Source organism: Chiloscyllium plagiosum, unplaced genomic scaffold (genome assembly GCF_037043375.1).
Source record: "Chiloscyllium plagiosum isolate Xiang-an unplaced genomic scaffold, Cpla_swu_hap1 HiC_scaffold_3, whole genome shotgun sequence".
Classification (NCBI taxonomy): Eukaryota; Metazoa; Chordata; class Chondrichthyes; order Orectolobiformes; family Hemiscylliidae; genus Chiloscyllium; species Chiloscyllium plagiosum.
In genome coordinates, this window is record NW_028270141.1 from 152,717,420 (window position 1) to 152,741,105 (window position 23,686).

At 43.4% G+C, this 23,686-nt stretch overlaps 2 protein-coding genes across 5 annotated transcripts in view; one reads left to right on the plus strand and one right to left on the minus strand.

Moving 5' to 3' along the window:
- The window catches only part of cul9 (cullin 9), a 198,422-nt gene that overhangs the window by 161,794 nt on the left and 12,942 nt on the right, over nucleotides 1-23,686 (plus strand). For all 4 annotated transcript variants that reach the window (XM_043687358.2, XM_043687357.2, XM_087984475.1 and 1 more), the window contains 7 exons: nucleotides 4,250-4,390; nucleotides 10,659-10,823; nucleotides 14,443-14,606; nucleotides 16,923-17,016; nucleotides 18,362-18,436; nucleotides 19,458-19,568; nucleotides 22,332-22,449. In XM_043687358.2, coding sequence (XP_043543293.2) covers nucleotides 4,250-4,390; nucleotides 10,659-10,823; nucleotides 14,443-14,606; nucleotides 16,923-17,016; nucleotides 18,362-18,436; nucleotides 19,458-19,568; nucleotides 22,332-22,449 — 868 coding nt within the window. The remainder of the gene's footprint in view (nucleotides 1-4,249; nucleotides 4,391-10,658; nucleotides 10,824-14,442; nucleotides 14,607-16,922; nucleotides 17,017-18,361; nucleotides 18,437-19,457; nucleotides 19,569-22,331; nucleotides 22,450-23,686) is intronic.
- Nucleotides 4,384-23,686, minus strand: part of dnph1 (2'-deoxynucleoside 5'-phosphate N-hydrolase 1) — a 53,782-nt gene continuing 34,479 nt past the window's right edge. Inside the window, exon 4 of the mRNA XM_087984476.1 lies at nucleotides 4,384-5,907. Coding sequence (XP_087840602.1) covers nucleotides 5,540-5,907 — 368 coding nt within the window. The 3' untranslated portion in view covers nucleotides 4,384-5,539. The remainder of the gene's footprint in view (nucleotides 5,908-23,686) is intronic.

The window sequence follows — 23,686 nt, forward strand, 5'->3', positions numbered from 1 at the left end:
GGGTTTCCTCCCACAGTCCAAAGATGTGCAGGTTAGGTGAATTGGCTGTGCTAAATTGCCCGTAGTGTTAGGTGCAGGGGTAAATGTAGGAGAATGGGTCTGGGTGGGTTGCTCTTCAGAGGGTCAATGTGGACTTGTTGGGCCAAAGGGCCTGTTTCCACACTGTAGGGAATCTCATCTAATCTCAAATCTCTGCACAATGGTCTAGGTGTTACTCAGGAATTATACAATTACAGTAAGCCTTCTTTGCACCTGTACGCAATGCAAGGACTAGAAGATCTGGAATCTATTGATGTACCATGTGTTTTTTAGACAATGAGAACTGTTTCATCACAGCAGTGTAAGTCAGTTGATAAATATTAATTGGTTTTTTTATTTAAGCTTCAGTTGTGTTCTTTTCCAATGACTCTGGCTCTGTGCTCCATAATGGTACCACACACAAGTGGTCAATCCTCATCTGTGATTCACACAGGTATGTATTCGTAAGCTACATGAGCAATCTGGGTCACAGTAAACCTGTCTTGTCGCCTTTTGACATATTCAGGCTACTGAAGAATGAAGAGCACAAACCCTGGCTTCCCCCTCTCACCACTTGAGTTCACAATTGGTAAAGCCAGTTGTGGTATTTGATTAAATTTAAAAAGTTGTGTGTATAAAATTGAGGCACGTGGATAGGGTGGATATCAAGCAGCTGTTGTCCTTAGTTGAGTTAGTAACAAAGGGGCATAATTCTAACATGAAAGGCAGGAGGTTCAGAGGAGACTTGAGGAAAAGTTGTTTCACTGAGTGCGTGAACAGTTTTCACCAGTGTGATAGGGCCTGGAATGCACTGCTTGGGAGGGTAGTCAAGGTGAGAAACTTCACAACCTTTAAAAAGTATTGCAATGAGCACTTGAGTCATAATATTCAATGCCTAGTGCTGGAAAGTGCAACTCGTGTAGATTTAATATATTCTTAGTAGTACAGACTTGGGCAGAATGGCCTTTTCTGTACTGTATGATCATATTCTCTGATTTGAGTGCTGATTGTGACCTCAAATTGAGAACTTGATGTAAAGTGGAAATTGAGTGCCTCTGTAAAGCCTTACATCTTGAGACTGGGGAGGTTTTTTAAGTTCCTTAAATTTAGCAATTGTCCACAAGGTGGCCCTGTCCTTAAGTATTCTGAACCAGGAAATAGTGCAAGATGACACGACAGTGAAGACTTGCTACTCTGCCTGTTTGTGCAGTAACCATGGCACAAACTGAGTGTGTGAAAGATGAAATAAAAGCAGAAAATGCTGGAAATACTCAGGTCAGACAACTTCTGTAGAAAAAAAAATACATTTCAGATCTGTCACCTTTAATCAAAACACTTATGTGATAGATTAGTCATAATTAGATGCAACAAATTATTTCTTTGTAGGTGCAAGTTACTGCAGTTTCTGGAATCTGTACTGAAAATAAAAATGTAGTGGTGATTCCAGCAGGTCAGGCAGCACTCATGGAGAGAAAGTGAGCTACCGTTTTGAGTTGAGATGACACTTCATCAGAGCCACTTCACTTCTGATGAAGAGTCATGTAGACTTGAAATGTTAAATAATTTCTTTGAATTCATTGCCTGGATAATCGTAGCACCATTTCCCACCAAAATGTTTTCTGAATTTAGTACAGCGAACTTTTTATTAACTGGCACCTGTGGCACCAGGAGTGTACCAATTGATTAAATGTTCCAATTGATCAAGAGGTCCACATAATCAATGTAAAAACACAGACTAAGTGATAGAAACATAATGCAGGGGATATCACATCACTGTTATACTTTATTTGCAGCATAAATCACTTAAATAACAATGCAGTTTTGCCTTAAATAAATCTTACTGGCAGAGAGCCTTCTCACTCTCACTGACTGCTCTGAGATTGTGATAATACAATAAACCTCTGGTATTTCAGTTGTATAATTTTTTCCTTTTTATTGAGGATGCTGGTTAAAATAAAGTTTGCTATGTTATAGGAAGATAAATACAAGATTAGGAAAAAAAACCTATAGTTTGTGTGAACATATCAAAAGTGATCCTTTTCAATGGACCATCCCTTAATTCATCCTTTAAAATTCTTTGTGCCTCCTATTTTTTTTTAAGGAGAATTGAAAGGGGCCAGTTTCGGGTTCCCAGATACACTGCTTGTTTCTTTCTGATCCTATATATCACCCTAAATTCAGAAACAGCATGCAGCTGTTCTTTGCCAGGAAAAGCGTTCAAAGGAATAATCTGTGATATCATTCTCTGCGATCTACTGTGTTTTTTAAGCTTGAGTGCAAGTACTTTGGATCTCGACCATTCGGTAATTGACAATTGTTGGATTAACGATTCCCTTAAGTATTTAAACATTAGGTAATAGTTTGATTTTCCTGTTCCGCGCTATGTTCTGCTCTGATTTGTATAACAGCAATCGAATTATTCACAGAATCCCAGGTGTGGTGAAAACCAGTGAATGTGCTAGCTTGTATCCAGTCAGAATTCATTCCTCTGATATGACTTAAGAGTCCTGTTACCTCATTTTCTTCCACAGTATACTATTCAATTGATTTCAGTGACTTACATGCAAAATCCCAGAATTCTATTCTCTTGCATTCTACAACTTGTAGCCATCTGGTTTATAGCTTTTCTGTTTGTTTCTAGTCCCACTGTCCTCCACTTGTCCACAATAAATCTGTTGCCAAACAGCAGACATTTCACAACCCATCCAGATTCATTGTGTGGTCTGGAATTGCTCATTTCTCGACATTTCAAACCATGAACCTGGGTCCACTACTTTTCATCATTTCTTTAAATGATTTGGATACGAGCAGTAGAGGTATAGTTAGTAAGTTTGCAGATGACACCAAAATTGGAGGCGTAGTGGACAGCGAAGAACTACAATGGGATCTTGATCAGATGGGCCAATGGGTCGAGAAGTGGCAGATGGAGTTTAATTTAGATACATGCGAGGTGCTGCATTTTGGGAAAGCAAATCTTAGCAGGACTTGTACACTTATTGGTAAGGTCCAAGGGAGTGTTGCTGAACAAAGAGACCTTGGAGTCCAGGTTCATAGCTCCTTGAAAGTGGAGTCACAGGTAGATAGGGTAGTGAAGAAGGTGTTTGGTATGCTTTCTTTTATTGGACAGAGCAGTGAATATAGGAGTTTTGAGATCATGTTGTGGCTATACAGGACATTGGTTAGGCCGCTGTTGGAATATTGCATGCAATTCTCGTCTCCTATCTATCGGAAAGATGTTGTGAAACTTGAAAGCGTTCAGAAAAGATTTACAAGGATTTTGTCAGGGATGAAGGATTTGAGCTATAGAGAGAGGTTGAATAGGCCAGGGCTGTTTTCCCTGGAGTGTCGGAGGCTGAGGGGGTGACCTTTTATAGAGGTTTATAAATTCATAAATTGACAGTTTTTTTCTTGGAGTAGGAGAGTCCAGAATTAGAGGGTATAGGTTTAGGGTGAGGGGGGAAAGATATAAAAGAGACCTAAGGGGCAACCTTTTCACACAGAGGGTGGTACGTGTATGGAATGAGCTGCCAGAGGAAGTGGTGGAGGCTAGTACAATTACAACATTTAAGAGGCATTTGGATGGGTATGTGAATAGGAAGGGTTTGGAGGGATATTGGCCAGGTGCTGGTAGGTGGGACTAGGTTGGGCTGGGATATCTGGTTGGCATGGACAAGTTGGACCAAAGGGTCTGTTTCCATGCTGTACATCTCTATGACTCTATAACTGTAGTCAATAAAAACTGATTTCACTCAATCAGTAAATCTCCTGTTAGCATACTGAGGTCATGAGCTCCATTAAACGAAAATGCCATTTGAGCTGTCTGATTGCAGAGCACCTGCCATTTCTGTTGCAACATCCATCTATCGGTTAAATAAATCCAATACCCTGGTCTGAGTGTTTGGGAAATGCGTTTCACATGTGTAACCAATATGTTTTCTGATGCCTATCCTGAATTTGATATTCAAGCTTGAGGATGTCTTAGTCTATTGTGGGTCTAACTGTTGTTCAAAGCTGGATTTGAGTCCTGCTCACTATTTCATTCACTCTTGTAAAGTTTCCTTTGGAGTTATCTATTGGAGCATGAGGAGCCATACTTTATCCAATTTCAATCTTCCTGACCAGAAAGAAGCAGTGTTGCTTAACTCAATTTGGACCTGCATAGAACAGAGCAATGATTCTATCCAATAGTGGTGTTTATATTTTGATGTTGTCTTGATCTTTGTGTCCTCAGTCCTGCTGGAAAGAGTATTTAATAACGAGAATTGAGCAAAACCTGGTGCAGAATTGTACTTGCCCAATCTCTGACTGTCCTGCACAGCCAACCAATGAGTTTATCTCGTCTATTATAAGTGACAGTGAGATTGCAGCCAAGGTAAGACATTAGCTTTGTTAAGACAGTTAATTGTAATAAAAATCTAATGAAAACATATTTGTTTCAGTTCAGTTGTTTCTCAGTCCATGTTTTGTTCTAAGCAATGTAATCGTCCTAGATCGTTATGAATGAAGGCAAACCATTTTATTTTGCATTTTCTTTATTTGTTCCTGGGATACGAGCTTTGCTGTTTGGTCACCGTTTATTGCCCAATCCGTGCCACTGGGGAAGCTGCTGATGAGTGTCTTCGTGAAGCAATGCAGTAGTTGGAATATGGGAGCATACACAGTGCTATTTGGCAGAGAGTTTGATTCACCAACATGAGAGAAATGGTGACATGTTTCCTCACCAGGATGATGTTCCTTCAAAAGGAAGTTACAGGTGCTGGTGTTGCCATGTATCAGCTGCCCTTTTACTTCCAGATAATATGGAGGTAAAGTTGCCATATTCCCAGAGGGCTGTGCTCTCATTAGAGAGATAGGGTAAGGAGTTGGGAATTGTAGGGAGTTAAACCTGAGGGCCCCACGTCTCCAGTGTGGGACAAGGTCAGTATAGGGGGATCTTTGTGCTGACCTCGGTTATACATGATTTAGAGGTGCCACTGTTGGACTGGGTGAACAAAGTTAAAAATCTCACAACACCAGGTTACAGTCGAACAGATTTATTCAGAAGCACTAACTTTTGGAGTGCTGCTCAGTCATCAGGTGGTTGTGGAGTATAAGATTGGACGACACAGAATTTATAGCAAAAGATCACAGTGTGATGCCACTGGAATTATATATTGAAAAAAACTGGATTTTTTGTTAAGTCTTTCATCTTTTAGAATAACCATCCTAGTTTTGGTTCTTTCATATGTAAAATCCAGAACTTTTTTTAAAAGTAACATTCTCATGTTAGCTTTAAACAATACGTGCCATCTCAGCTCAGATAATGCATTGAAGGTGTGAGGTTGAAGTCAATCTGTGTCCCAATAATCAGACTGATTCTATTTCTAAAGTGGGATTTACAGATCTTACATGGATTTATGTATTTTTGAGCAAAATAAAACGTAGTTCTGCAGGTACAAATTCCCCTCACAAGCTGTGCACATAGGGGAGACAGTGAATGTGAACATGTGTGAGTGTCTGAGAGACAGTATGTGTGTGAGTATTATGAGGTATAAGAGAATGTGTGTGTCTGAGCGTATGAGTGAGAGAGGTTCTGCATGAGTGTGTGCTTGTGCACGCGAGTGTGTGTGTAGTGCAGTGGGGTCACCTGTCGTGTGACATGAACCCAAGTTCCTGGTTGAGGCCATCCCCGTGAGTACCGAACTTGGCTATCAGCCTCTGCCTGGCCACTTTGCGTTGTTGCCTGTCCCGAAATATGCCTTGCAGGATGGTCACCTGAAGGTTTGAAGTCGAATGTCCTGGACCACTGAAGTGTTCTCCGACTGGGAAGGAACACTCCTGTCTGTTTGTGTGGTATCCATTCATCCGTTGCTGTAGCCTCTGCTCGGTCTCGCCTCAGGTCCTTCTTGCCTGCAGTGTATGAGATAGACAATGTTGGCCAAGACTGAAAGATGTTGTGAAATTTGAAAGGGTTTAGAAAAGGCTTACAAGGATGTTGCCAGGATTGGAGGATCTGAGCTACAGGGAGAGGCTGAACAGGCTGGGGCTGTTTTCCTTGGAGCGTCAGAGGCTGAGGGGTGATCTTATAGAGGTTTACAAAATTATGAGGGGCATGGATGTGATAAATAGGCAAAGTTTTTTTTTCCCTGGGGTTGGGGAATCCAGAACTAGAGGCCATAGGTTTAGGGTGAGAGGGGAAAGATATAAAAGAGACCTAAATGGCAAATTTTTCATGCAGAGGGTGGTCTGTGCATGGAATGACCTGCCAGAGGATGTGGTGGAGGCTGGAACAATTGTAACATTTAGGAGGCATTTGGATGGGTATATGAATAGGAAGGGTTTGGAGGGATATGGGCCTGGTGCTGGCAGGTGGGACTAGATTGGGTTGGGATATCTGGTCGGCATGGACGGGTTGGACCAAAGGGTCTGTTTCCATGCTGTACATCTCTATAACTCTGACACGAGTACCTGCCGTGTACATGGTGGGTGGTGTCCCCACGTGTAATGGTAGTATGCGTGTCAACACGTCTTGCAGTGTCTATTGTGACAGGATTGTACGGTGTTGTCCTGAAGGCTGGGCAGTTTTCTGCAAACAATGATCTGTTTGAGGTTTGATGGTTATTTAAAGGCGAGAAGTGGAGGTGTGGGGAAGGTCTTGGTGAGTTGCCCATCCTCATTGATAATGTGTTGCAGGCTGCAAAGAACATGGCTTAGTTTTTCTACTCCCGGATTCCCTGAGGCAGGGTGAGACCAAGCAGAGGCTACAGCAACGGATGATGACTGCACTCCGCACAACAATCACTAGCCAGTAGTGTTCCCTCCCAGTCGGGGAACACTTAAGCGGTCCGGGACATTTGGCCTTGGACCTTCGGGTGACCATCCTCCAAGGCAGTCTTCAGGACAAGCAACAATGCAGAGTGGCTGAGCAGAAGCTGATAGAAAAACTAAGCCATGTTCTTTGCAGCCTGCAATACATTATCAATGAGGATGGGCAACTCACCAAGACCTTCCCCACACCTCCACTTCTCGCCTTTAAATAACCATCAAACCTCAAACAGATCATTGTTTGCAGAAAACTGCCCAGCCTTCAGGACAACACCGTACAATCCTGTCACAGTAGACACTGCAAGACGTGTTGACACGCATACTACCATTACACGTGGGGACACCACCCACCATGTACACGGCAGGTACTCGTGTCAGAGTTATAGAGATGTACAGCATGGAAACAGACCCTTTGGTCCAACCCGTCCATGCCGACCAGATATCCCAACCCAATCTAGTCCCACCTGCCAGCACCAGGCCCATATCCCTCCAAACCCTTCCTATTCATATACCCATCCAAATGCCTCTTAAATGTTGCAATTGTTCCAGCCTCCACCACATCCTCTGGCAGGTAATTCCATACACGGACCACCCTCTGCATGAAAAATTTGCCATTTAGGTCTCTTTAATATCTTTCCCCTCTCAGTGATACCTATGGGGATGGCCTCAACCGGGACATTGGGTTCATGTCACACTACAAGTGACCCCACTACACTATCAAAAGCTCTCCCAGACGCACGCGCACTCCTGTAGACCCACACACACTCAGACTCTCTTCCATATGCTCTCATATACACATCCCTCACACACAAACCCGCCCCATTACACTCTCACAGACACTCACATTCCACCCCTTCCACCCCCCCCCCCCCCCCCCCCCCCAAACAACATGCTCGCACTCACTCTGTCTCCCCAGTACGTGCACACAATTTGTGGGGTGAAGTTGTACTTGCAGAATTACATTTTATTTTGCTCAAAACTGCATGAATCCATTCAAGATTCTGTAAATTCCACTTTAGAAATAGAATCAGTCTGAATATTGGGACACAGACAGACTTTAACCTGCCATCTTCAAAGCAGTATCTGAGCTGCCACAGCACCTATTGTTCAAGCTAACTTGAGAATGTAACTTTAAAAGAAATTTTGCGATTTTACATATGAAAGAACCGAAACTAAGATGGTCATTCTAAAAGATGAAAGACTGAACAAACAATCCAGGTTTTTCAATACATAATTTCAGTGGCATCACACTGTAATCTTTTGGTATAAATTCTGTGTTGTATGATCTTATACTCCACAACCACCTGATGAAGGAGCAGCGCTCCGGAAGCCAGTGCTTCCGAATAAACTTGTTGGACATAACCTGGCATTGTGACTTTTAACTCAGGAATTAAATTTGTTCTGTTAGTGACACTCCAAAACTAGAGGCTGTAAGTTAATGGTATGAGGAGAAAGAGTTAAAAGAGACCTAAAAGACTTTTTCATGCAGCGGGTGGTGCATGTATGGAATGAACTGCCAGAGGAAATGGTGGAGGCTGGTACAATTAGAGCATTTAAAAGGCATCTGGATGGGTATATGAATAGAAAGGGTCTGGAGGGACGTAGGCCAGGTGCTGACAAATGGGACAAGATTAATTTAGGATATCTGTTCGGCATGGATGTGTTGGACCAAAGGGTCTGTTTCCAAGCTGTACATCTCTATGGTTCTCAATTATGACTTTATTTTACATGAGTCCTGTTTGCTGGGAGTTCAGGAGAATTATCCCAATTTGTCAGAAATTTCATCAGGAATGACCTCGTTTGTCATGAGTCCTCGAATGGATTTTTTTTGTTGGGAATCCTGGGAGTGGTGACAGTGTAGCATCCTCTCCCATTCACTTCTGTTATATTGAACACTGATTATTGTGATGTACTTGTGCTTTGCATACACCATCCCTGGAGAGATAACTACCAAGAGATTGGGTCCAGGGTTCAATGACATAATCACCAACTTCAGTTCAGAACGTGTCATGTTTATATTTAAATTGATCATTGACCAGAAACTCCACTGCAGCAGAAACAAAATACTCTGGCTTCATGAACAGGTCAGAGGCTAGAAGTTTTGAGTCAAACAACTTACTTCCTGTCTTCCAAAAAGCTCACCTTGCGCTGTAATCTGTTAAATTTCACAAGGCAAAGAACTATTCAAAATACCACTATTTAAAGAAAAAATTAAGTTTTATTTTTAAGTCCAAAAGAGAACATTAAACAACAACGATTTATAACTGATTTCTCTTGAACCTATTTCTTACCCACGGACAGAGAGAGAGACAGCGTATGTCACGTTACAATACTGATCCAATAAATTCCCTCTTAAATTTACGGCAAAATCAATTTCAAACCCAGTTATTGTCTTTAAATGTCAAACTTAATAGATTTCTCTGGGTCAGCATTGGCATTCTGCACAAACTTCTTACGGACAGGTACCTTTTAGAGAGCTATTCTGCTGGTTGTTATGTTGGTACTTGACAGCTCTTTGCTGTTCTCCCTCTAACTGTTCAAAATGTCTGACTTTATACCCCAAAACATTGGACCATTTCATTGGTTTGATGTCATTCAAAATAGAAAAATGCAAATTTGATTGGATTTTGGTGTCTGGGGCATACATTAAACTGATTAGCCAAATGTGAATTTGTTGTGTACCACGGTAACGCAGTTCCGGTTATTTGTTTCAATCAAATGTTACATTTTTAAATTGTTCAGCATACGCTGTCTCTCTCTCTGTCCGTGCCAGCTTCCAGTCTCTCTAAGGTTCAGTACACACCTCACCTTCATAACACCTGGGTGGGTGTGACTCCAACAACACTCGAGATCAACACCATTAGACAGAGCACAATTGGCACCAGATCAACACCAATGATGAACTCTCTCCCTTCAACTTCAATCTTACTTTACAACTGTTTCTATTACCAAATTAAAGATCACACAACACCAGGTTATAGTCCAACAGGTGTAATTGGAAGCACACTAGCTTTCGGAGCGATGCTCCTTCATCAGGTGATTGACAATCACCTGATGAAGGAGCGTCGCTCCGAAAGTTAGTGTGCTTCCAATTAAACCTGTTGGACTATAACATGGTGTTGTGATTTTTAACTTTGTACACCCCAGTCCAACACCGGCATCTCCGAATCGTTTCTATTACCTGCATTGACAAGGACAGTGAATGCACTGAAACACCATCCCTTCACTTCCCACTCCATACCACATACCATCCTCACTTCAAGTGATATTGCCTTTCCTTCAGTGTCTGTGTCTAAATTCAGGAATTCCACTGTGGAACCCTATTACCCTCTCAAGGGCAGTTATGGATGCGTGCACAGAGACACGCGCACACAACCCCCACTCCCAATCCTGAGGGTGAGGTTTTTTGAAGAAAGTGGAGTGTCCATTTCATTGCCCTCCCTTGATGGCTTGTACGTTTTGATAATGTACCATTTAATTCCACTCAGTGTGACACTCTCGATTTTAATTTGGTGGAAGTTCTGCTGTGTAGTCTCTTTGCTTATTCATTAACATTTTACATGTCCTGTTCAGATGGGTAAGTTTAGTCTCAAACCTTTTCAAAACTGATGTTCAGTTTAAGTACCTCCCAGTCTTGCAAATCTGTAGTAAATACAGATTTTAATTTGAAAATATAAACCAATATCTGCAGATAATAAGCACAACAAAGTAAGATCTAAAAGATGCTGAAATTCCATGCCAAATGATTGGTGACTTCAATTCTGTTGTGTTGTGACCTGGAGCTGTTGTGACCTTAAGGTAGTGACTTGCTGCTGCTTTCTGTTCTCTTTCTACAGTACTCAAAAATACTGCTGCGAGGATATGTGGAATGCTGTTCAAATCTCACTTGGTGCACCAATCCGCAGGGCTGTGATCAGATTCTATGTAAGGAGGGGATAGGCAGTGTTGGTACCTGTTCCAAGTGCTGTTGGTCCTCCTGCTTCTCCTGTAATTTTCCAGAGGTAACTCTATTGTATAAATGCCAAGCAAGCACTAGCCAATTTCATATATAATAAGAAATGCTAGACTTCAAAAGGTTTTCACTAACTGTGAAATATTTTGGAATATCCTGCAATTGTGAAAGGAGTCATACAAATGAAAGTGCGTTTTCCTTTTCCCAGGTTTGAGGTCAGATGTTTTGCCTGTAATTCTGCCTTGTATCCTGACCTGGACACCTAGCTATACAAGGTGGATTCTGTGGGTTATTTCAAATTCTCTTTGGGAGTGCCAGGTGTTGGCTGGTGACACTCTTTCTGCATTCAGCTGCAGTCTGGGTCCAACTATGTTGAGTTCCGTTGCTCAACACGCTATATTAGGGTTGCTATGTATTCCTCAAGAGTCAGCTCAAGAGTAAACAGAAATGCTCCTTTTTTTTTAAGCAAAACTGAGCTTTTCATGCCTTGTGCTTTGACTTCAAAGTTTGTGAAAAGATTTGTAGCTCGGGTGCTCGTTGTTGTGGTTCTGTTCGCTGAGTTGGGAATTTGTGTTGCAGACATTTTGTCCCCTGTCTAGGTGACATCCTCAGTGCTTGGGAGTCTCCTGTGAAGCGCTTCTGTTTCCTCCGGCATTGTGCTTTGACTATTTTGAATGTAGGTCTTGGTCTTGTAAGGGCGACATCTTTTCTCCCTACTTCTAACATTTCCCCAGCTCCTTGTAGACACTAGCTTGTGGCAGCTTGTAGTTCCACAGTGGACTGTTGACCATCCAATGCCTTGACCAAGTTTTCACCTATTGCCTGGAGCTCAGACAATGGGGCGCAGTGGTAGTCTGGCGCACTGACCTCTAATCGCTGAAGCCAAACGCCAACTCGAGGACACCTCTTCCTACCACCCCCTTGACCATGACCCCACCCCCCCCGTCACCAAACCATCATCTCCCAGACCATACAGAACCTCATCACCTCAGGAGATCTCCCACCCACAGCTTCCAACCTCATAGTCCGGGAACCCCGCACTGCCCGGTTCTACCTCCTTCCCAAGATCCACAAGCCTGACCACCCTGGCCGACCCATTGTCTCAGCATGCTCCTGCTCCACTGAACTCATCTCTACCTACCTCGACACTGTCCTATCCCCCCTAGTCCAGGAACTCCCCACATACGTTCGTGACACCACCCACGCCCTCCACCTCCTCCAAGACTTCCGTTTCCCCAGCCCCCAACGCCTCAGCTTCACCATGGATATCCAATCCCTCTACACCTCCATCCGCCATGACCAGGGCCTCCAAGCCCTCCGTTTTTTCCTCTCCAGACGTTCCCAACAGTACCCCTCCACCGACACTCTCATTCGTTTGGCCGAACTGGTCCACACCCTTAACAATTTCTCCTTTGAATCCTCCCACTTCCTCCAGACCAAAGGGGTAGCCATGGGCACACGTATGGGCCCCAGCTATGCCTGTCTCTTTGTTGGCTACGTAGAGCAGTTGATCTTCCGTAATTACACCGGCACCACTCCCCACTTCTTCCTCCGCTACATTGATGACTGCATTGGCGCCACCTCGTGCTCCCGCGAGGAGGTTGAGCAATTCATCAACTTCACCAACACATTCCACCCTGACCTTAAATTTACCTGGACCATCTCTGACACCTCCCTCCCCTTCCTGGACCTCTCCATCTCCATCAGTGACGACCGACTTGACACTGACATCTTGTACAAACCCACCGACTCCCACAGCTACCTGGATTACACCTCTTCCCACCTTACCTCTTGCAAAAATGCCATCCCGTATTCCCAATTCCTCCGCCTCCGCCGTATCTGCTCCCAGGAGGAGCGGTTCCACCATAGAACACACCAGATGGCCTCCTCCTTTAGAGACCGCAATTTTGCTTCCCACGTGGTTAAAGATGCCCTCCAACGCATCTCGTCCACATCCCGCACCTCCGCCCTCAGACCCAACCCCTCCAACCGCAACAAGGACAGAACGCCCCTGGTGCTCACCTTCCACCCTACCAACCTTCGCATAAATCAAATCATCCGCCGACATTTCCGCCACCTCCAATCAGACCCCACCACCAGGGATATATTTCCCTCCCCACCCCTCTCTGCCTTCCGCAAAGACCGTTCCCTCCGTGACTACCTGCTCAGGTCCACGCCCCCCTACAACCCACCCTCCCATCCTGGCACTTTCCCCTGCCACCGCAGGAACTGTAAAACCTGCGCCCACACCTCCTCCCTCACCTCTATCCAAGGCCCCAAAGGAGCTTTCCACATCCATCAAAGTTTTACCTGCACATCCACTAATATCATCTATTGTATCCGTTGCTCCCGATGCGGTCTCCTCTACATTGGGGAGACTGGGCGCCTCCTAGCAGAGCGCTTTAGGGAACATCTCCGAGACACCCGCACCAATCAACCAAATCGCCCAGTGGCTCAACATTTCAACTCCCCCTCCCATTCTGCCGAGGATATGGAGGTGCTGGGCCTCCTCCACCGCGGCTCTCTCACCACCAGACGCCTGGAGGAAGAACGCCTCATCTTCCGCCTCGGAACACTTCAACCCCAGGGCATCAATGTGGATTTCAACAGTTTCCTCATTTCCCCTTCCCCCACCTCATCCTAGCTTCTAACCTCCAGCAACTCGATCCCCTGACCTGTCCGGACTTGTCCGACCTGCCCAGCTCCTTTTCCACCTATCCACTCCACCCTCTCCTCCCTGACCTATCACCTTCATCTCCTTCCCCACTGACGTATTGTACTCTATGCCACTCTCTCCCCACCCCCACCCTCCTCTAGCTTATCTCTCCACGCTTCAGGCTCTCTGCCTTTATTCCTGATGAAGGGCTTTTGCCCGAAACGTCGATTTTGCCTGTCCTCGGATGCTGCCTGAATTGCTGTGCTCTTCCAGCACCACTGATCCAGAATCTGGTTTCCAGCATCTGCAGTCATTGTTTTTACCTCAGACAATGAATGCTGACCAGCTGTTCTTGGCTGGATGGTGATGATTAATTCTTCCTTAGCCCTGGAGAGTTGACAGTTGATAATGGCGAGAGACCCGGGTTCAATTCCCGACTCAGGCGACTGACTGTGTGGAGTTTGCACATTCTCCCCGTGTCTGCGTGGGTTTCCTCCGGGTGCTCCGGTTTCCTCCCACAGTCCAAAGATGTGCAGGTCAGGTGAATTGGCCATACTAAATTGCCCGTAGTGTTAGGTAAAGGGGTAAATGTAGGGGTATGGGTGGGTTGCGCTTCGGCGGGTCGGTGTGGACTTGTTGGGCTGAAGGGCCTGTTTCCACACTGTAATGTAATCTAATGTAATCTAATCTAATCTAATTGTAGTGAAGGTAGGAGAGTGACAGATCTGTTTCAGTGATGGAGAGGAGGAAGGAATTTTGGGGACTTTTTCAGGGAATGTATCTGAAGACTGTCACTGATCCAATTACAGAAGCTTTTCTGGTGATGTTCAGATGTGTTTCCTGGAACTTTAATGATTGAATTTTGCATTGATCTAATTGAGCTAATTGTGATTTGTTGTAGTCAGAGGCTATACCTATCTCAGGATTGTGTTTTTACTTTACATTTAAATTCTGGAGCCATGGAACCTGGCATCAACTTCTTATGCTCCAACCACTGCTCTGTTTGTTCCAGGCGCATTACCCTGCTAGTTGCAGCCACATGTCGCAGTGGATGGATGATGGTGGTTACTATGAGGGAATGACAATGGAAGCACAGAGCAAACATCTAGCCAAACTTATCTCCAAACGCTGCCCAAGCTGCCATGCCCAGATTGAGAAAAACGAAGGCTGTCTTCAGTGAGTTAATTTACACACAAATGTTTAGAACGTAGAACATAGAGCAATATAGCACAGCACAGGCCCTTCGGCCCACGATGTTGTGCCGAACATTTGTCCTAGCTTAAGCACCTATCCATGTACCTATCCAATTGCCGCTTAAAGGTCACCAATGATTCTGACTCTGCCACTCCCACAGGCAGCGCATTCCATGCCCCCACCACTCTCTGGGTAAAGAACCTACCCCTGACACCACACCCCCCCCCCCCCCCCCCCCAAAACTTCCATCCTTCACCTTAAATTTATGTCCCCTTGTAACACTCTGTACCCGGGGAAAAAGTCTCTGACTGTCTACTCTATCTATTCCCCTGATCATCTTATAAACCTCTATCAAGTCACCCCTCATCCTTCGCCGTTCCAATGAGAAAAGGCCTAGCACTCTCAACCTATCCTCGTATGACCTATTCTCCATTCCAGGCAACATCCTGGTAAATCTTCTCTGCACCCTCTCCAAAGCTTCCACATCTTTCCTAAAGTGAGGCGACCAGAGCTGCACACAGTACTCCAAATGTGGCCTTACCAAGGTCCTGTACAGCTGCAACATCACCTCACGACTCTTGAATTCAATCCCTCTGCTAATGAACGCTAATACACCATAGGCCTTCTTACAAACTCTATCCACTTGATTGGCAACTTTCAAAGAGCTATGAACATAGACCCCAAGATCCCTCTGCTCCTCCACCTTACTAAGAACCCTACCGTTAACCCTGTATTCCGCATTCTTAATTGTCCTTCCAAACTGGACAAACTCACACTTGACAGGGTTGAACTACATCTGCCACTCCTCAGCCCAGCTCTGCATCATATCTAAGTCCCTTTGCAGCCGACAACAGCCCTCCTCACTATCCACAACTCCACCAATCTTCGTATCGTCTGTAAATTTACTGACCCACCCTTCGACTCCCTCTTCCAAGTCATTAATAAAAATTACAAACAGCAGAGGACCCAGAACTGATCCCTGCGGAACTCCACTTGTAACTGGGCTCCAGGCTGAATATTTACCATCTACCACCATTCTCTGACTTCGACGGGTTAGCCAGTTCTCTATCCGACGGGTTAGCCAGTTCTCTATCCAACTGGCCAAATTTCCCCCTATCCCATGCCTCCTGACTTTCCGCATAAGCCTACCATGGGGAACTTTATCAAATGCCTTACTAAAATCCATGTACACTACATCCACTGCTCTACCCTCATCCACCTGCTTGGTCACCTCCTCAAAGAATTCAATAAGACTTGTAAGGCAAGACCTACCCTTCACAAATCTGTGCTGGCTGTCCCTAATCAAGCAGTGTCTTTCCAGATACTCATAAATCCTATCCCTCAGTACCCTTTCCATTACTTTCCCTACCACCGAAGTGGCCTGTAATTCCCGGGGTTATCCCTATTCCCTTTTTTGAACAGGGGCACAAAATTTGCCACTCTCCAGTCCCCTGGTACCACCCCCGTTGACAGTGAAGACGAAAAGATCATTGCCAACGGCTCTGCAATTTCCTCTCTCGCTTCCCACATAATCCTACTTTCTTTAAGTATTTCCCCTTTGAGTTTCATATAAGGACAAAACATGGAGGAGGGAATGAGGCAACCATTTGGCCTATACCATCATTCAGTTTGGTTAGGGCTGATCCACACCCAAATTCCATTTACTCCCAAATCCAGTGTTTTTTCCCAGCCAAAATCTGTTGATCTGTGTGGAAAGCTGCACCGGACCCAAGCACCACATCCTTTTGTGGGAGAGGATCACATGTTTTGACCTGGGTGTAGGAGTGTTTCCTGCTATTGCCTGGCCTTTGATGTAATCTCTAGATAAAAACTGATTGACTCATCAGGTGAAGAGAGACAGATTGTGGATCCAACTGTATCCTCTCTCATATTTCTGCCAAAGGAATGTCCCTGGATGTTAACATGTTTTACACTGAGAATCCTGCTTTGTTTTGCCAGTGTTTAACTTTTACTTGCCTATCTCCATGCTGCTTTTGTCACGCTGAAGACGTTGGTTTTCATGGTAAACAGCTATCCCCTGGTACCTTGGCCAAGCCATTGTTTCTATTTACTCCCACTTTCCAGCCAGAGTCGCAACAAAAGCCAAACGTTTACAAATTATGCATTATCTGAATCAATCTATCTGTTTTAATAACTTTTATTTAAACCCTCTGGATATTGTAACCATTGAGAGGAATTCGGTAAGAATGTTGAAATAGTAAAGAGGGTTAGTTGGGTATGGAGTAACTAAGCTGAGGTCTTGTACATCACAATGAGTTCATTCTGTAACTTTGACAGCATGACATGTGCCAAGTGTAATCATGGATTCTGCTGGAGATGCCTAAAGCCATGGAAACCGACACACAAGGATTACTACAACTGCTCAGCGATGGTAAGATCCTGTCTGTCAGAATGTGCCAAATTGCAGTAACAGAGCAGTGTTTTTAATCCCTGGTTTTGTTTGGAGGGGTGGTATGATTAGGGATTGCTGTAAGTGCATTTTTGAATATCATGGTACTAAACATCAGATGTTTGAATGAGCTTCCAAGGCGTTTTCCATGATCCTGTACCTAATGTGCAGATGTAAGCTGTTTATGATTTATCTATTTCACCTGTACCTTTCTCTCCTCCTTCCATTAGAAGGTGCAGCAATCATTCTCTGATCTGTTGTTTAACTGTGGAATGGCCTCCTGTCTGTGAATTATTCAGTGATCCAGAGATATAGTGATCACTGGACAGTAATCCAGAACCCCACACTAATGTTCTGGCTTCAAACTTGATCATGGCAAATGATGGAGTTTGAATTCAATGAAAATCTGCAATTAAAAAATCAATGATCTACCTAATGACCACCACGTAACACTGACTGTTGTAAAATCCATCTGGTTTAGGAAAGGACATGTACCATCCTTATCTGGTCTGGCCTCTGTGACTCAAGACCTACAGCAATATACTTGTCTCTTAACTTCCCTCTGGGCATTTAGGAATGAACTATAAATACTGGCCTAACCAGTGATACCCAATTGCCATGAACAAATGTTTAACAGAGTATTTGGAAATGGAATGCTGGCTGGTGTTTGTCTTGCCATGATCCACTATTATTCCCAACAAAACTGCTCTGCAACTTTGGCCTTATATTAACCAACTCGATAGAAGTAAGTGATTTGAATCTGCTGGCCTCTTATTCATTAATGTGGAACCATGCTACATAGTGTACTGACCAACTGAGACATTAAGAGTGAGCATTTATAGAAGAAAGCTGGACAGTTTTTGGGGATGTTGTATCCCCTTAATGTGCTGTTTTTCAGTCTGTTAGTCATGACGATACATCGTTCTAAACTGGTGAATTCTTGATTTTACTGGGGCTCTTGAAGACTTCCTTCACTCCAGCAGCCACATTTATTTCTGAGTTTCATCCTCTCTTCATGAGAATAAGAATGGGAATCAGTCTGTCAAACTTGTGTAGCTATCTCCTTTTCCTCCTTTGGTTGAGAAAGCCAGGTCGCAGGACTTTGTACAAACTTCACCAAAGGAAAGGGGCAATGATGTAAACTGAGAAGGGATAAGATGATAGCAGTCTCAGCAGTTTGAAACCTGGCAATTATATAGAAAGGAGGAGTAATGATCTGATCACTGAGTTGCAGTTCCCTGTTGTTCCTCCGGTCTGTCATGCACATTTCAACATGAAGTGTTTTTAAATGAACTTGTAAATATTAACAAACTGTGTCTTTGTGCAGGTCAGCAAGGCAGCACGGCAAGAGAAGCGGTTTCATGATTATAATGAGCGGTGCACTTTTCACCACCAGGCCAGGGTGAGCTGATGGAGCTTGTGTACAGCATCCAACATTACTAACTCCAGACTAAAATTCTCTGTGAAAATGGGAAACTGTAAATGAGGAGGTTAACATGCATGTATTTTTGAAGGTTTACTTCTCATGTTCATCTGAGGCACCTTGTTCAGATTACACTCGAGATGATGGCGTCGTATTAATAACACTGAACATCCAGAGGCTCAAGTTAATACTTTGAGGAGTTGGGTTCAAATCCCACCAAGTCAGCTGGTGGAATTTTAAATCAATTCATAAAGGAATTAAAAATCAGCCTTTGTGAAAGTAGCCCTAGAACTACCGTCGATTATTGGTATAAGAGCCAGGGTATTGATGCACCTCCAGTAAGGAAACTTGCAGTTTGAGGGTAATTAAGGATAGGTACAAAATCCCTGGCTTTGAAAGTGATGCTTCTGCCCTATGAAAGTGAACAGTAGTCATTTCATGAAATTGGTCTGGTGGCAAATAGAATGTTGACCTTTATCACTCAGTGGGGCTAGAAGAGAGAAGTGCAAAATGATGCTATACAGTATAGAGAGTTCCGATCTGAGGACAGCACCATGTGAAATAAATTTTCCACTGTATATTCCCCATTGCAAAACTGGGTTTTAAGTCGGTTAAATGTGAGGATAATTTAGCTAAAATTTGAGTTTAGCAGGTTGAGACATGATACAATCTGGGTATTTAAAATATTTTGATAAGGAGCAAAACAGCAGACAGTGGAGGGGTGGTACAGATTAATGGGGGAATCACTTGTTGAGTTTTGAGAATAAGGGTCAAAGTCATGATTGGAGTTTGGGGGAGAACAAACTCGTATTCTTGATTATTTCATGTTAACAGGACACTGACTGGTCTGCATGCTCATGTGCTTTGAACCTGATCGTGTCTATAGAAGACAAGGAATTATTCTGCCATTGTAGTCAGAGATGGTTAACAATTCAAAGCAAGTTACTAGGAGATTCTCTCCACAGTCAACATCTTACAATCATGTTTTTGTTTCCTACAGGACTTTGCCATTAATTTGGAAGCAAAAGTATCTGCAATAAATGAAGCCTTACAAATGAAGTCACTAACATTTGTTATTGATGCCTGTAAAATGCTTGCTCAAGCAAGAAAGGTGAGGGCACAGTGTATAGCTCTTGGACTAACTGCCAGCCTTGTTCCACAGCTTAATGAAGAGTCAGTGAATATAGGCCTTGAGTTGCTGAGTCAATAGATGGTCACTGACAAACAGCATGAAATAATACAGCAGTGTATTCTGGTTCTTAGCATTTCTCACTAAACAGGTGAATCTCATTGTGACTGAGATGCAGTTAATTGGTGGTCAATGATTTGTTGTAAGCTGAATTTCATCTCCCCAAGATTGTTGCTTGGTAGTTGACATTTAGCTCCTCCATCATGACTAAAGATGGAAACATTTGAGCAGGAATTTTGCTTTATATTGTTATCCAGTGAACCCTTGCTGTGTGTCCTAGGAATCTTACAACTCCTCCCTCCCCCACGAGACCAGGAATGGGAAACTACATACCTCCCGGGGACCTGGACCAGGATTATATCCCCTCCAGGAGACCGGGACCTGACACTGTTTCCCAGCCAGGACTATGGATCTGTTCTGTGCAATGGTTCAGGACTGGGATCGAAGTTCACACATCATCAGAAGGGAAATTACAGTAAAGAAACTGATGAGGGGTTTGTAGCAAATAAGTTTGTCTCTGAGCTTGATGTGAAATGAATTGTTCTATATCGTCCCTAATTGAGGATTAGTTTGTTTGATTTTCCTCATTATTATGCCTCACTGCGGTAGTGTGCTGGAAATTAAGCTCAAATCATTTTTCCTGGAGTCATTGCAAAAGTCAAGATATGCAGAATTCCACAATTTCCCTGTTTTTAAGGCCCAGGTTGACCGAAGGCTGGCCCCGGTTTCTGTATTTAACAAGAATGACGACTGTTTATTACAAAGTCAGTCAATTCTAGCTACAGGTAAACAACTCTGACTCATCAGCATATAATTGTATAAATTAAAACGTGAATTCCTTATAAAACTCCCCCTATACGTGTACACGCAAATGTACACGCACAAAAAAGACACTGTATTTTGGGGTTTTGGAAAGACTAGGAAAGTAGTTCAGTTGTTCCTGGTTACATGTTTTGAGATGGCTTGTTTGGTTCGCTTCTAAAGCTTCATTTCCCACATACTTTCACTTGATACATTTCCGAGTCAGGATGGTGTGTGGCTTGGAGAGGAACTTGGGGAACATGGGGCAGTGTTCCCATGTATCTGCTGTCCTTATTCTTTTAGATGAAATTGGTCATGGGTTTGGAGTATGTTGTGTGAGGATCTTTTGAATTTCTGCAGTGCGATCTCATAAATGGTATACTGTTGCTACTAAGCATCGATAAAAGACTGAATGTTTGTGGATATGGTGCGAGTCAATTGGGCTGGTGTCAAGCTTCTTGTGTTGTTGAAACTGCAAGGAGAGAATATTCCATTATCCCCTTGATATGCACTTTGTAGATGGTGAACAAGCTTGGCTTGCTGCAAGATTCCAAGCGTCTGACTTACTATTGTAGCCTTTTTTATTTGGTTAGACTAGTTCAGTTTCAGGTTAACAGTATGCCTCACGATGTTGATAGAGGGGGTTTCAGTGATGGGAACATTGTTGAATGTCAATGGGTGATGTTTGCAATCTCTCATTATAGAAGGCATCACATTTGTGTGGCATGTGTATTACTTTGCCAGTTGTCATTCTGAAATTAGGTATTATCCAAGTTTTGCTGTATTTGAACATGGCTGAAAATGTGTTGCTGGAAAAGCGCAGCAGGTCAGGCAGCATCCAGGGAACAGGAGAATGGACGTTTCGGGCATAAGCCCTTCTTCAGTCCATGTATTTGAACATGGACTGCTTCAGTATCTGAGGAGTTGTGAATGGTGCTGAACACTGCAATCATTGGCGATTATCCCCACTTCTGACCTTATGGTGGAGGGAAGGTTATTGATGAAGCAGCTGAAGACAGCTGGGCCTAAGACACTACCCCGAGGGACTCCTGCAGCATTATCCTGGAGCTGGGATGACTGACCTCCAACATCCACTACCATCTTCTATGTGCCAAGTGTGTCTGTAACCAACAGGGAGTTCTGCCTGATTCACATTTACACCAGTTTTGCTAGAGCTGCTTGATGTCACACTCAGTCAAATGTGGCCTTGATATCACCTCCCCTCTGGAATGCAGCTCTTTTGTCAATGTTTGAATGAGGCTATAATGAGGTCAGGAGCTGAGTGGCCCTGGTGGAACCCAAACTGGTGTCACTGAGCAGGTTATTGCTGAGCAGGTGCTGTTTGATAGCACTGTTGATGACACCTTCTATCAGACCTGCCCTGTCCTGTAATGTGCTGTTGAGAGCAGTGTGAGAAAATCCTCCCATCCTGTCAGTACCATTTAAACACTCACTCCAGACATGAAACATGTGAAAGTGTGCTACGGAGCAGAAGAGATACCTGAGAGACATTCCTGACAGACTTACCGGAATGGTTCCTTTGTGAGTATTAACCATTCCCATCACTAAAAGCAAAGCTCTTTGCTGAGGTATTTACAGCTGTTATTTGGTCCTAGGACCAACCTGTTCCCCCGCACATTGATGATTTGAACTGTATGGCCACAAGATCTTTTTGATGATACCTTTCTCATCGTGCTTTGTCTTAATCTGGATCTGATTGTTACAAGAATAGATGGAAATTTACCCTGATTCAAATCTGTAGCTTTAAGAAAGGTCTGTATGAGATTATATATAGTGATAGTAAAGGAACATCAATAAGACTATATATATGTATGTTTCCCTCATTGTACTTCCCCTGTGTCAACACTGTTTGGTTTTTATCAGGTATTGGCCTATTCATGTGTGTACAGTTACTATAATCAGGACACTGAAAAAATGGACATAATGGAACAACAGACAGAAAATTTGGAATTGCACACCAATGCCCTCCAGATTCTTTTAGGTAAGTCCCAGTTCATGCAATTAAGCTGTAAGTTTCAACTAAATTATAAAGGTTTTTCAAAAATGTGCTTGGGTTTTTCATTGCTCTGTAAACTATAGATGTTTTAAGTACAGAAGGGGGGCATTTGGTCTATTATGTCTGCACTATGTCTTAATGCAGGTGGCCCACAATTGATTCCACAATTCTTTCCCCTCAGCTTCACATCTTTGTCATATATTCTCTGTTTTCCCTTAAAAGACCTTGGCCTGAACTAGTGTCACAGAATCCCATCCTTCAAGTTGTCCAATTAGTGCCCTTACCTGTACCAATTTTAATTTCACAATCACTTTCATTGACTATACAGAAAAAAAATCCTTCCCTATTTATCTCAATAAATTATGCACACTCTTCCAGAATAGAAATAGTTCCAATTCCAAGTCAGAGTTTACCATTGTTTTCCTAAAACAAACATTCTTATTAAATGGGAAAATAAATATTCTCTGCATATGTTGGGAACTTCAGAAAGAGTCAAAATAGACCATTCAGAAGCTTACACGCAGACCAGTCACATGGGCTTTTTTGCAGGTTGCAAGCTTACATAATATATTACATAATGCTTTATCGTTACATGGTTGTTTGGTTTAACAGAACTTGAATATTGTTTTGTAGAAGTTTGTTGTATTGCACTCATTAGGGGTGTACCAATAAAGGGGGGGGGGGAGAAACATACTGTATGAGAGGACAGAGCTGATTGGTTAGCAGTTCAGAGGGAGGGTCACCGGACCCGATTTCTCCTCTTAAATGTTGCCAGACTTGCTAAGCTTTTCCAGCAAGTTTTGTTTTTGGTTAGCAAGTGGATTCTGGTAGATGCATTGTAAAGGTGAATGGACCTGTTAATGATTGACATTTAACTGCAAGGTTATGACTAAATTTTAAAACCAGGCATGTTGACTCTGATTGTTGAATCATTGCCATGAGAAATGAGCCAGCGAATGGCTGCCATTTAATTTGCTGAGTTGAAACAGGCAGAGTGCATGTCCACTGTAGAATTATTTCTATCTACAAAGCATAGGGAGCTATGCATTAATAAATGCAGCCTTCAGTATGTGCAAGTGTGTCATACTGAAGGTCACTGGTAATCCTAAATTTGTTGTCAGCATAATTCTTCACACATTTGAATTACTCAGCAAATGTGACCCAAATGCAAATCACAACTAATGTTGGACACTGGTGCAAATGGCCAATTAGATAAGCAATT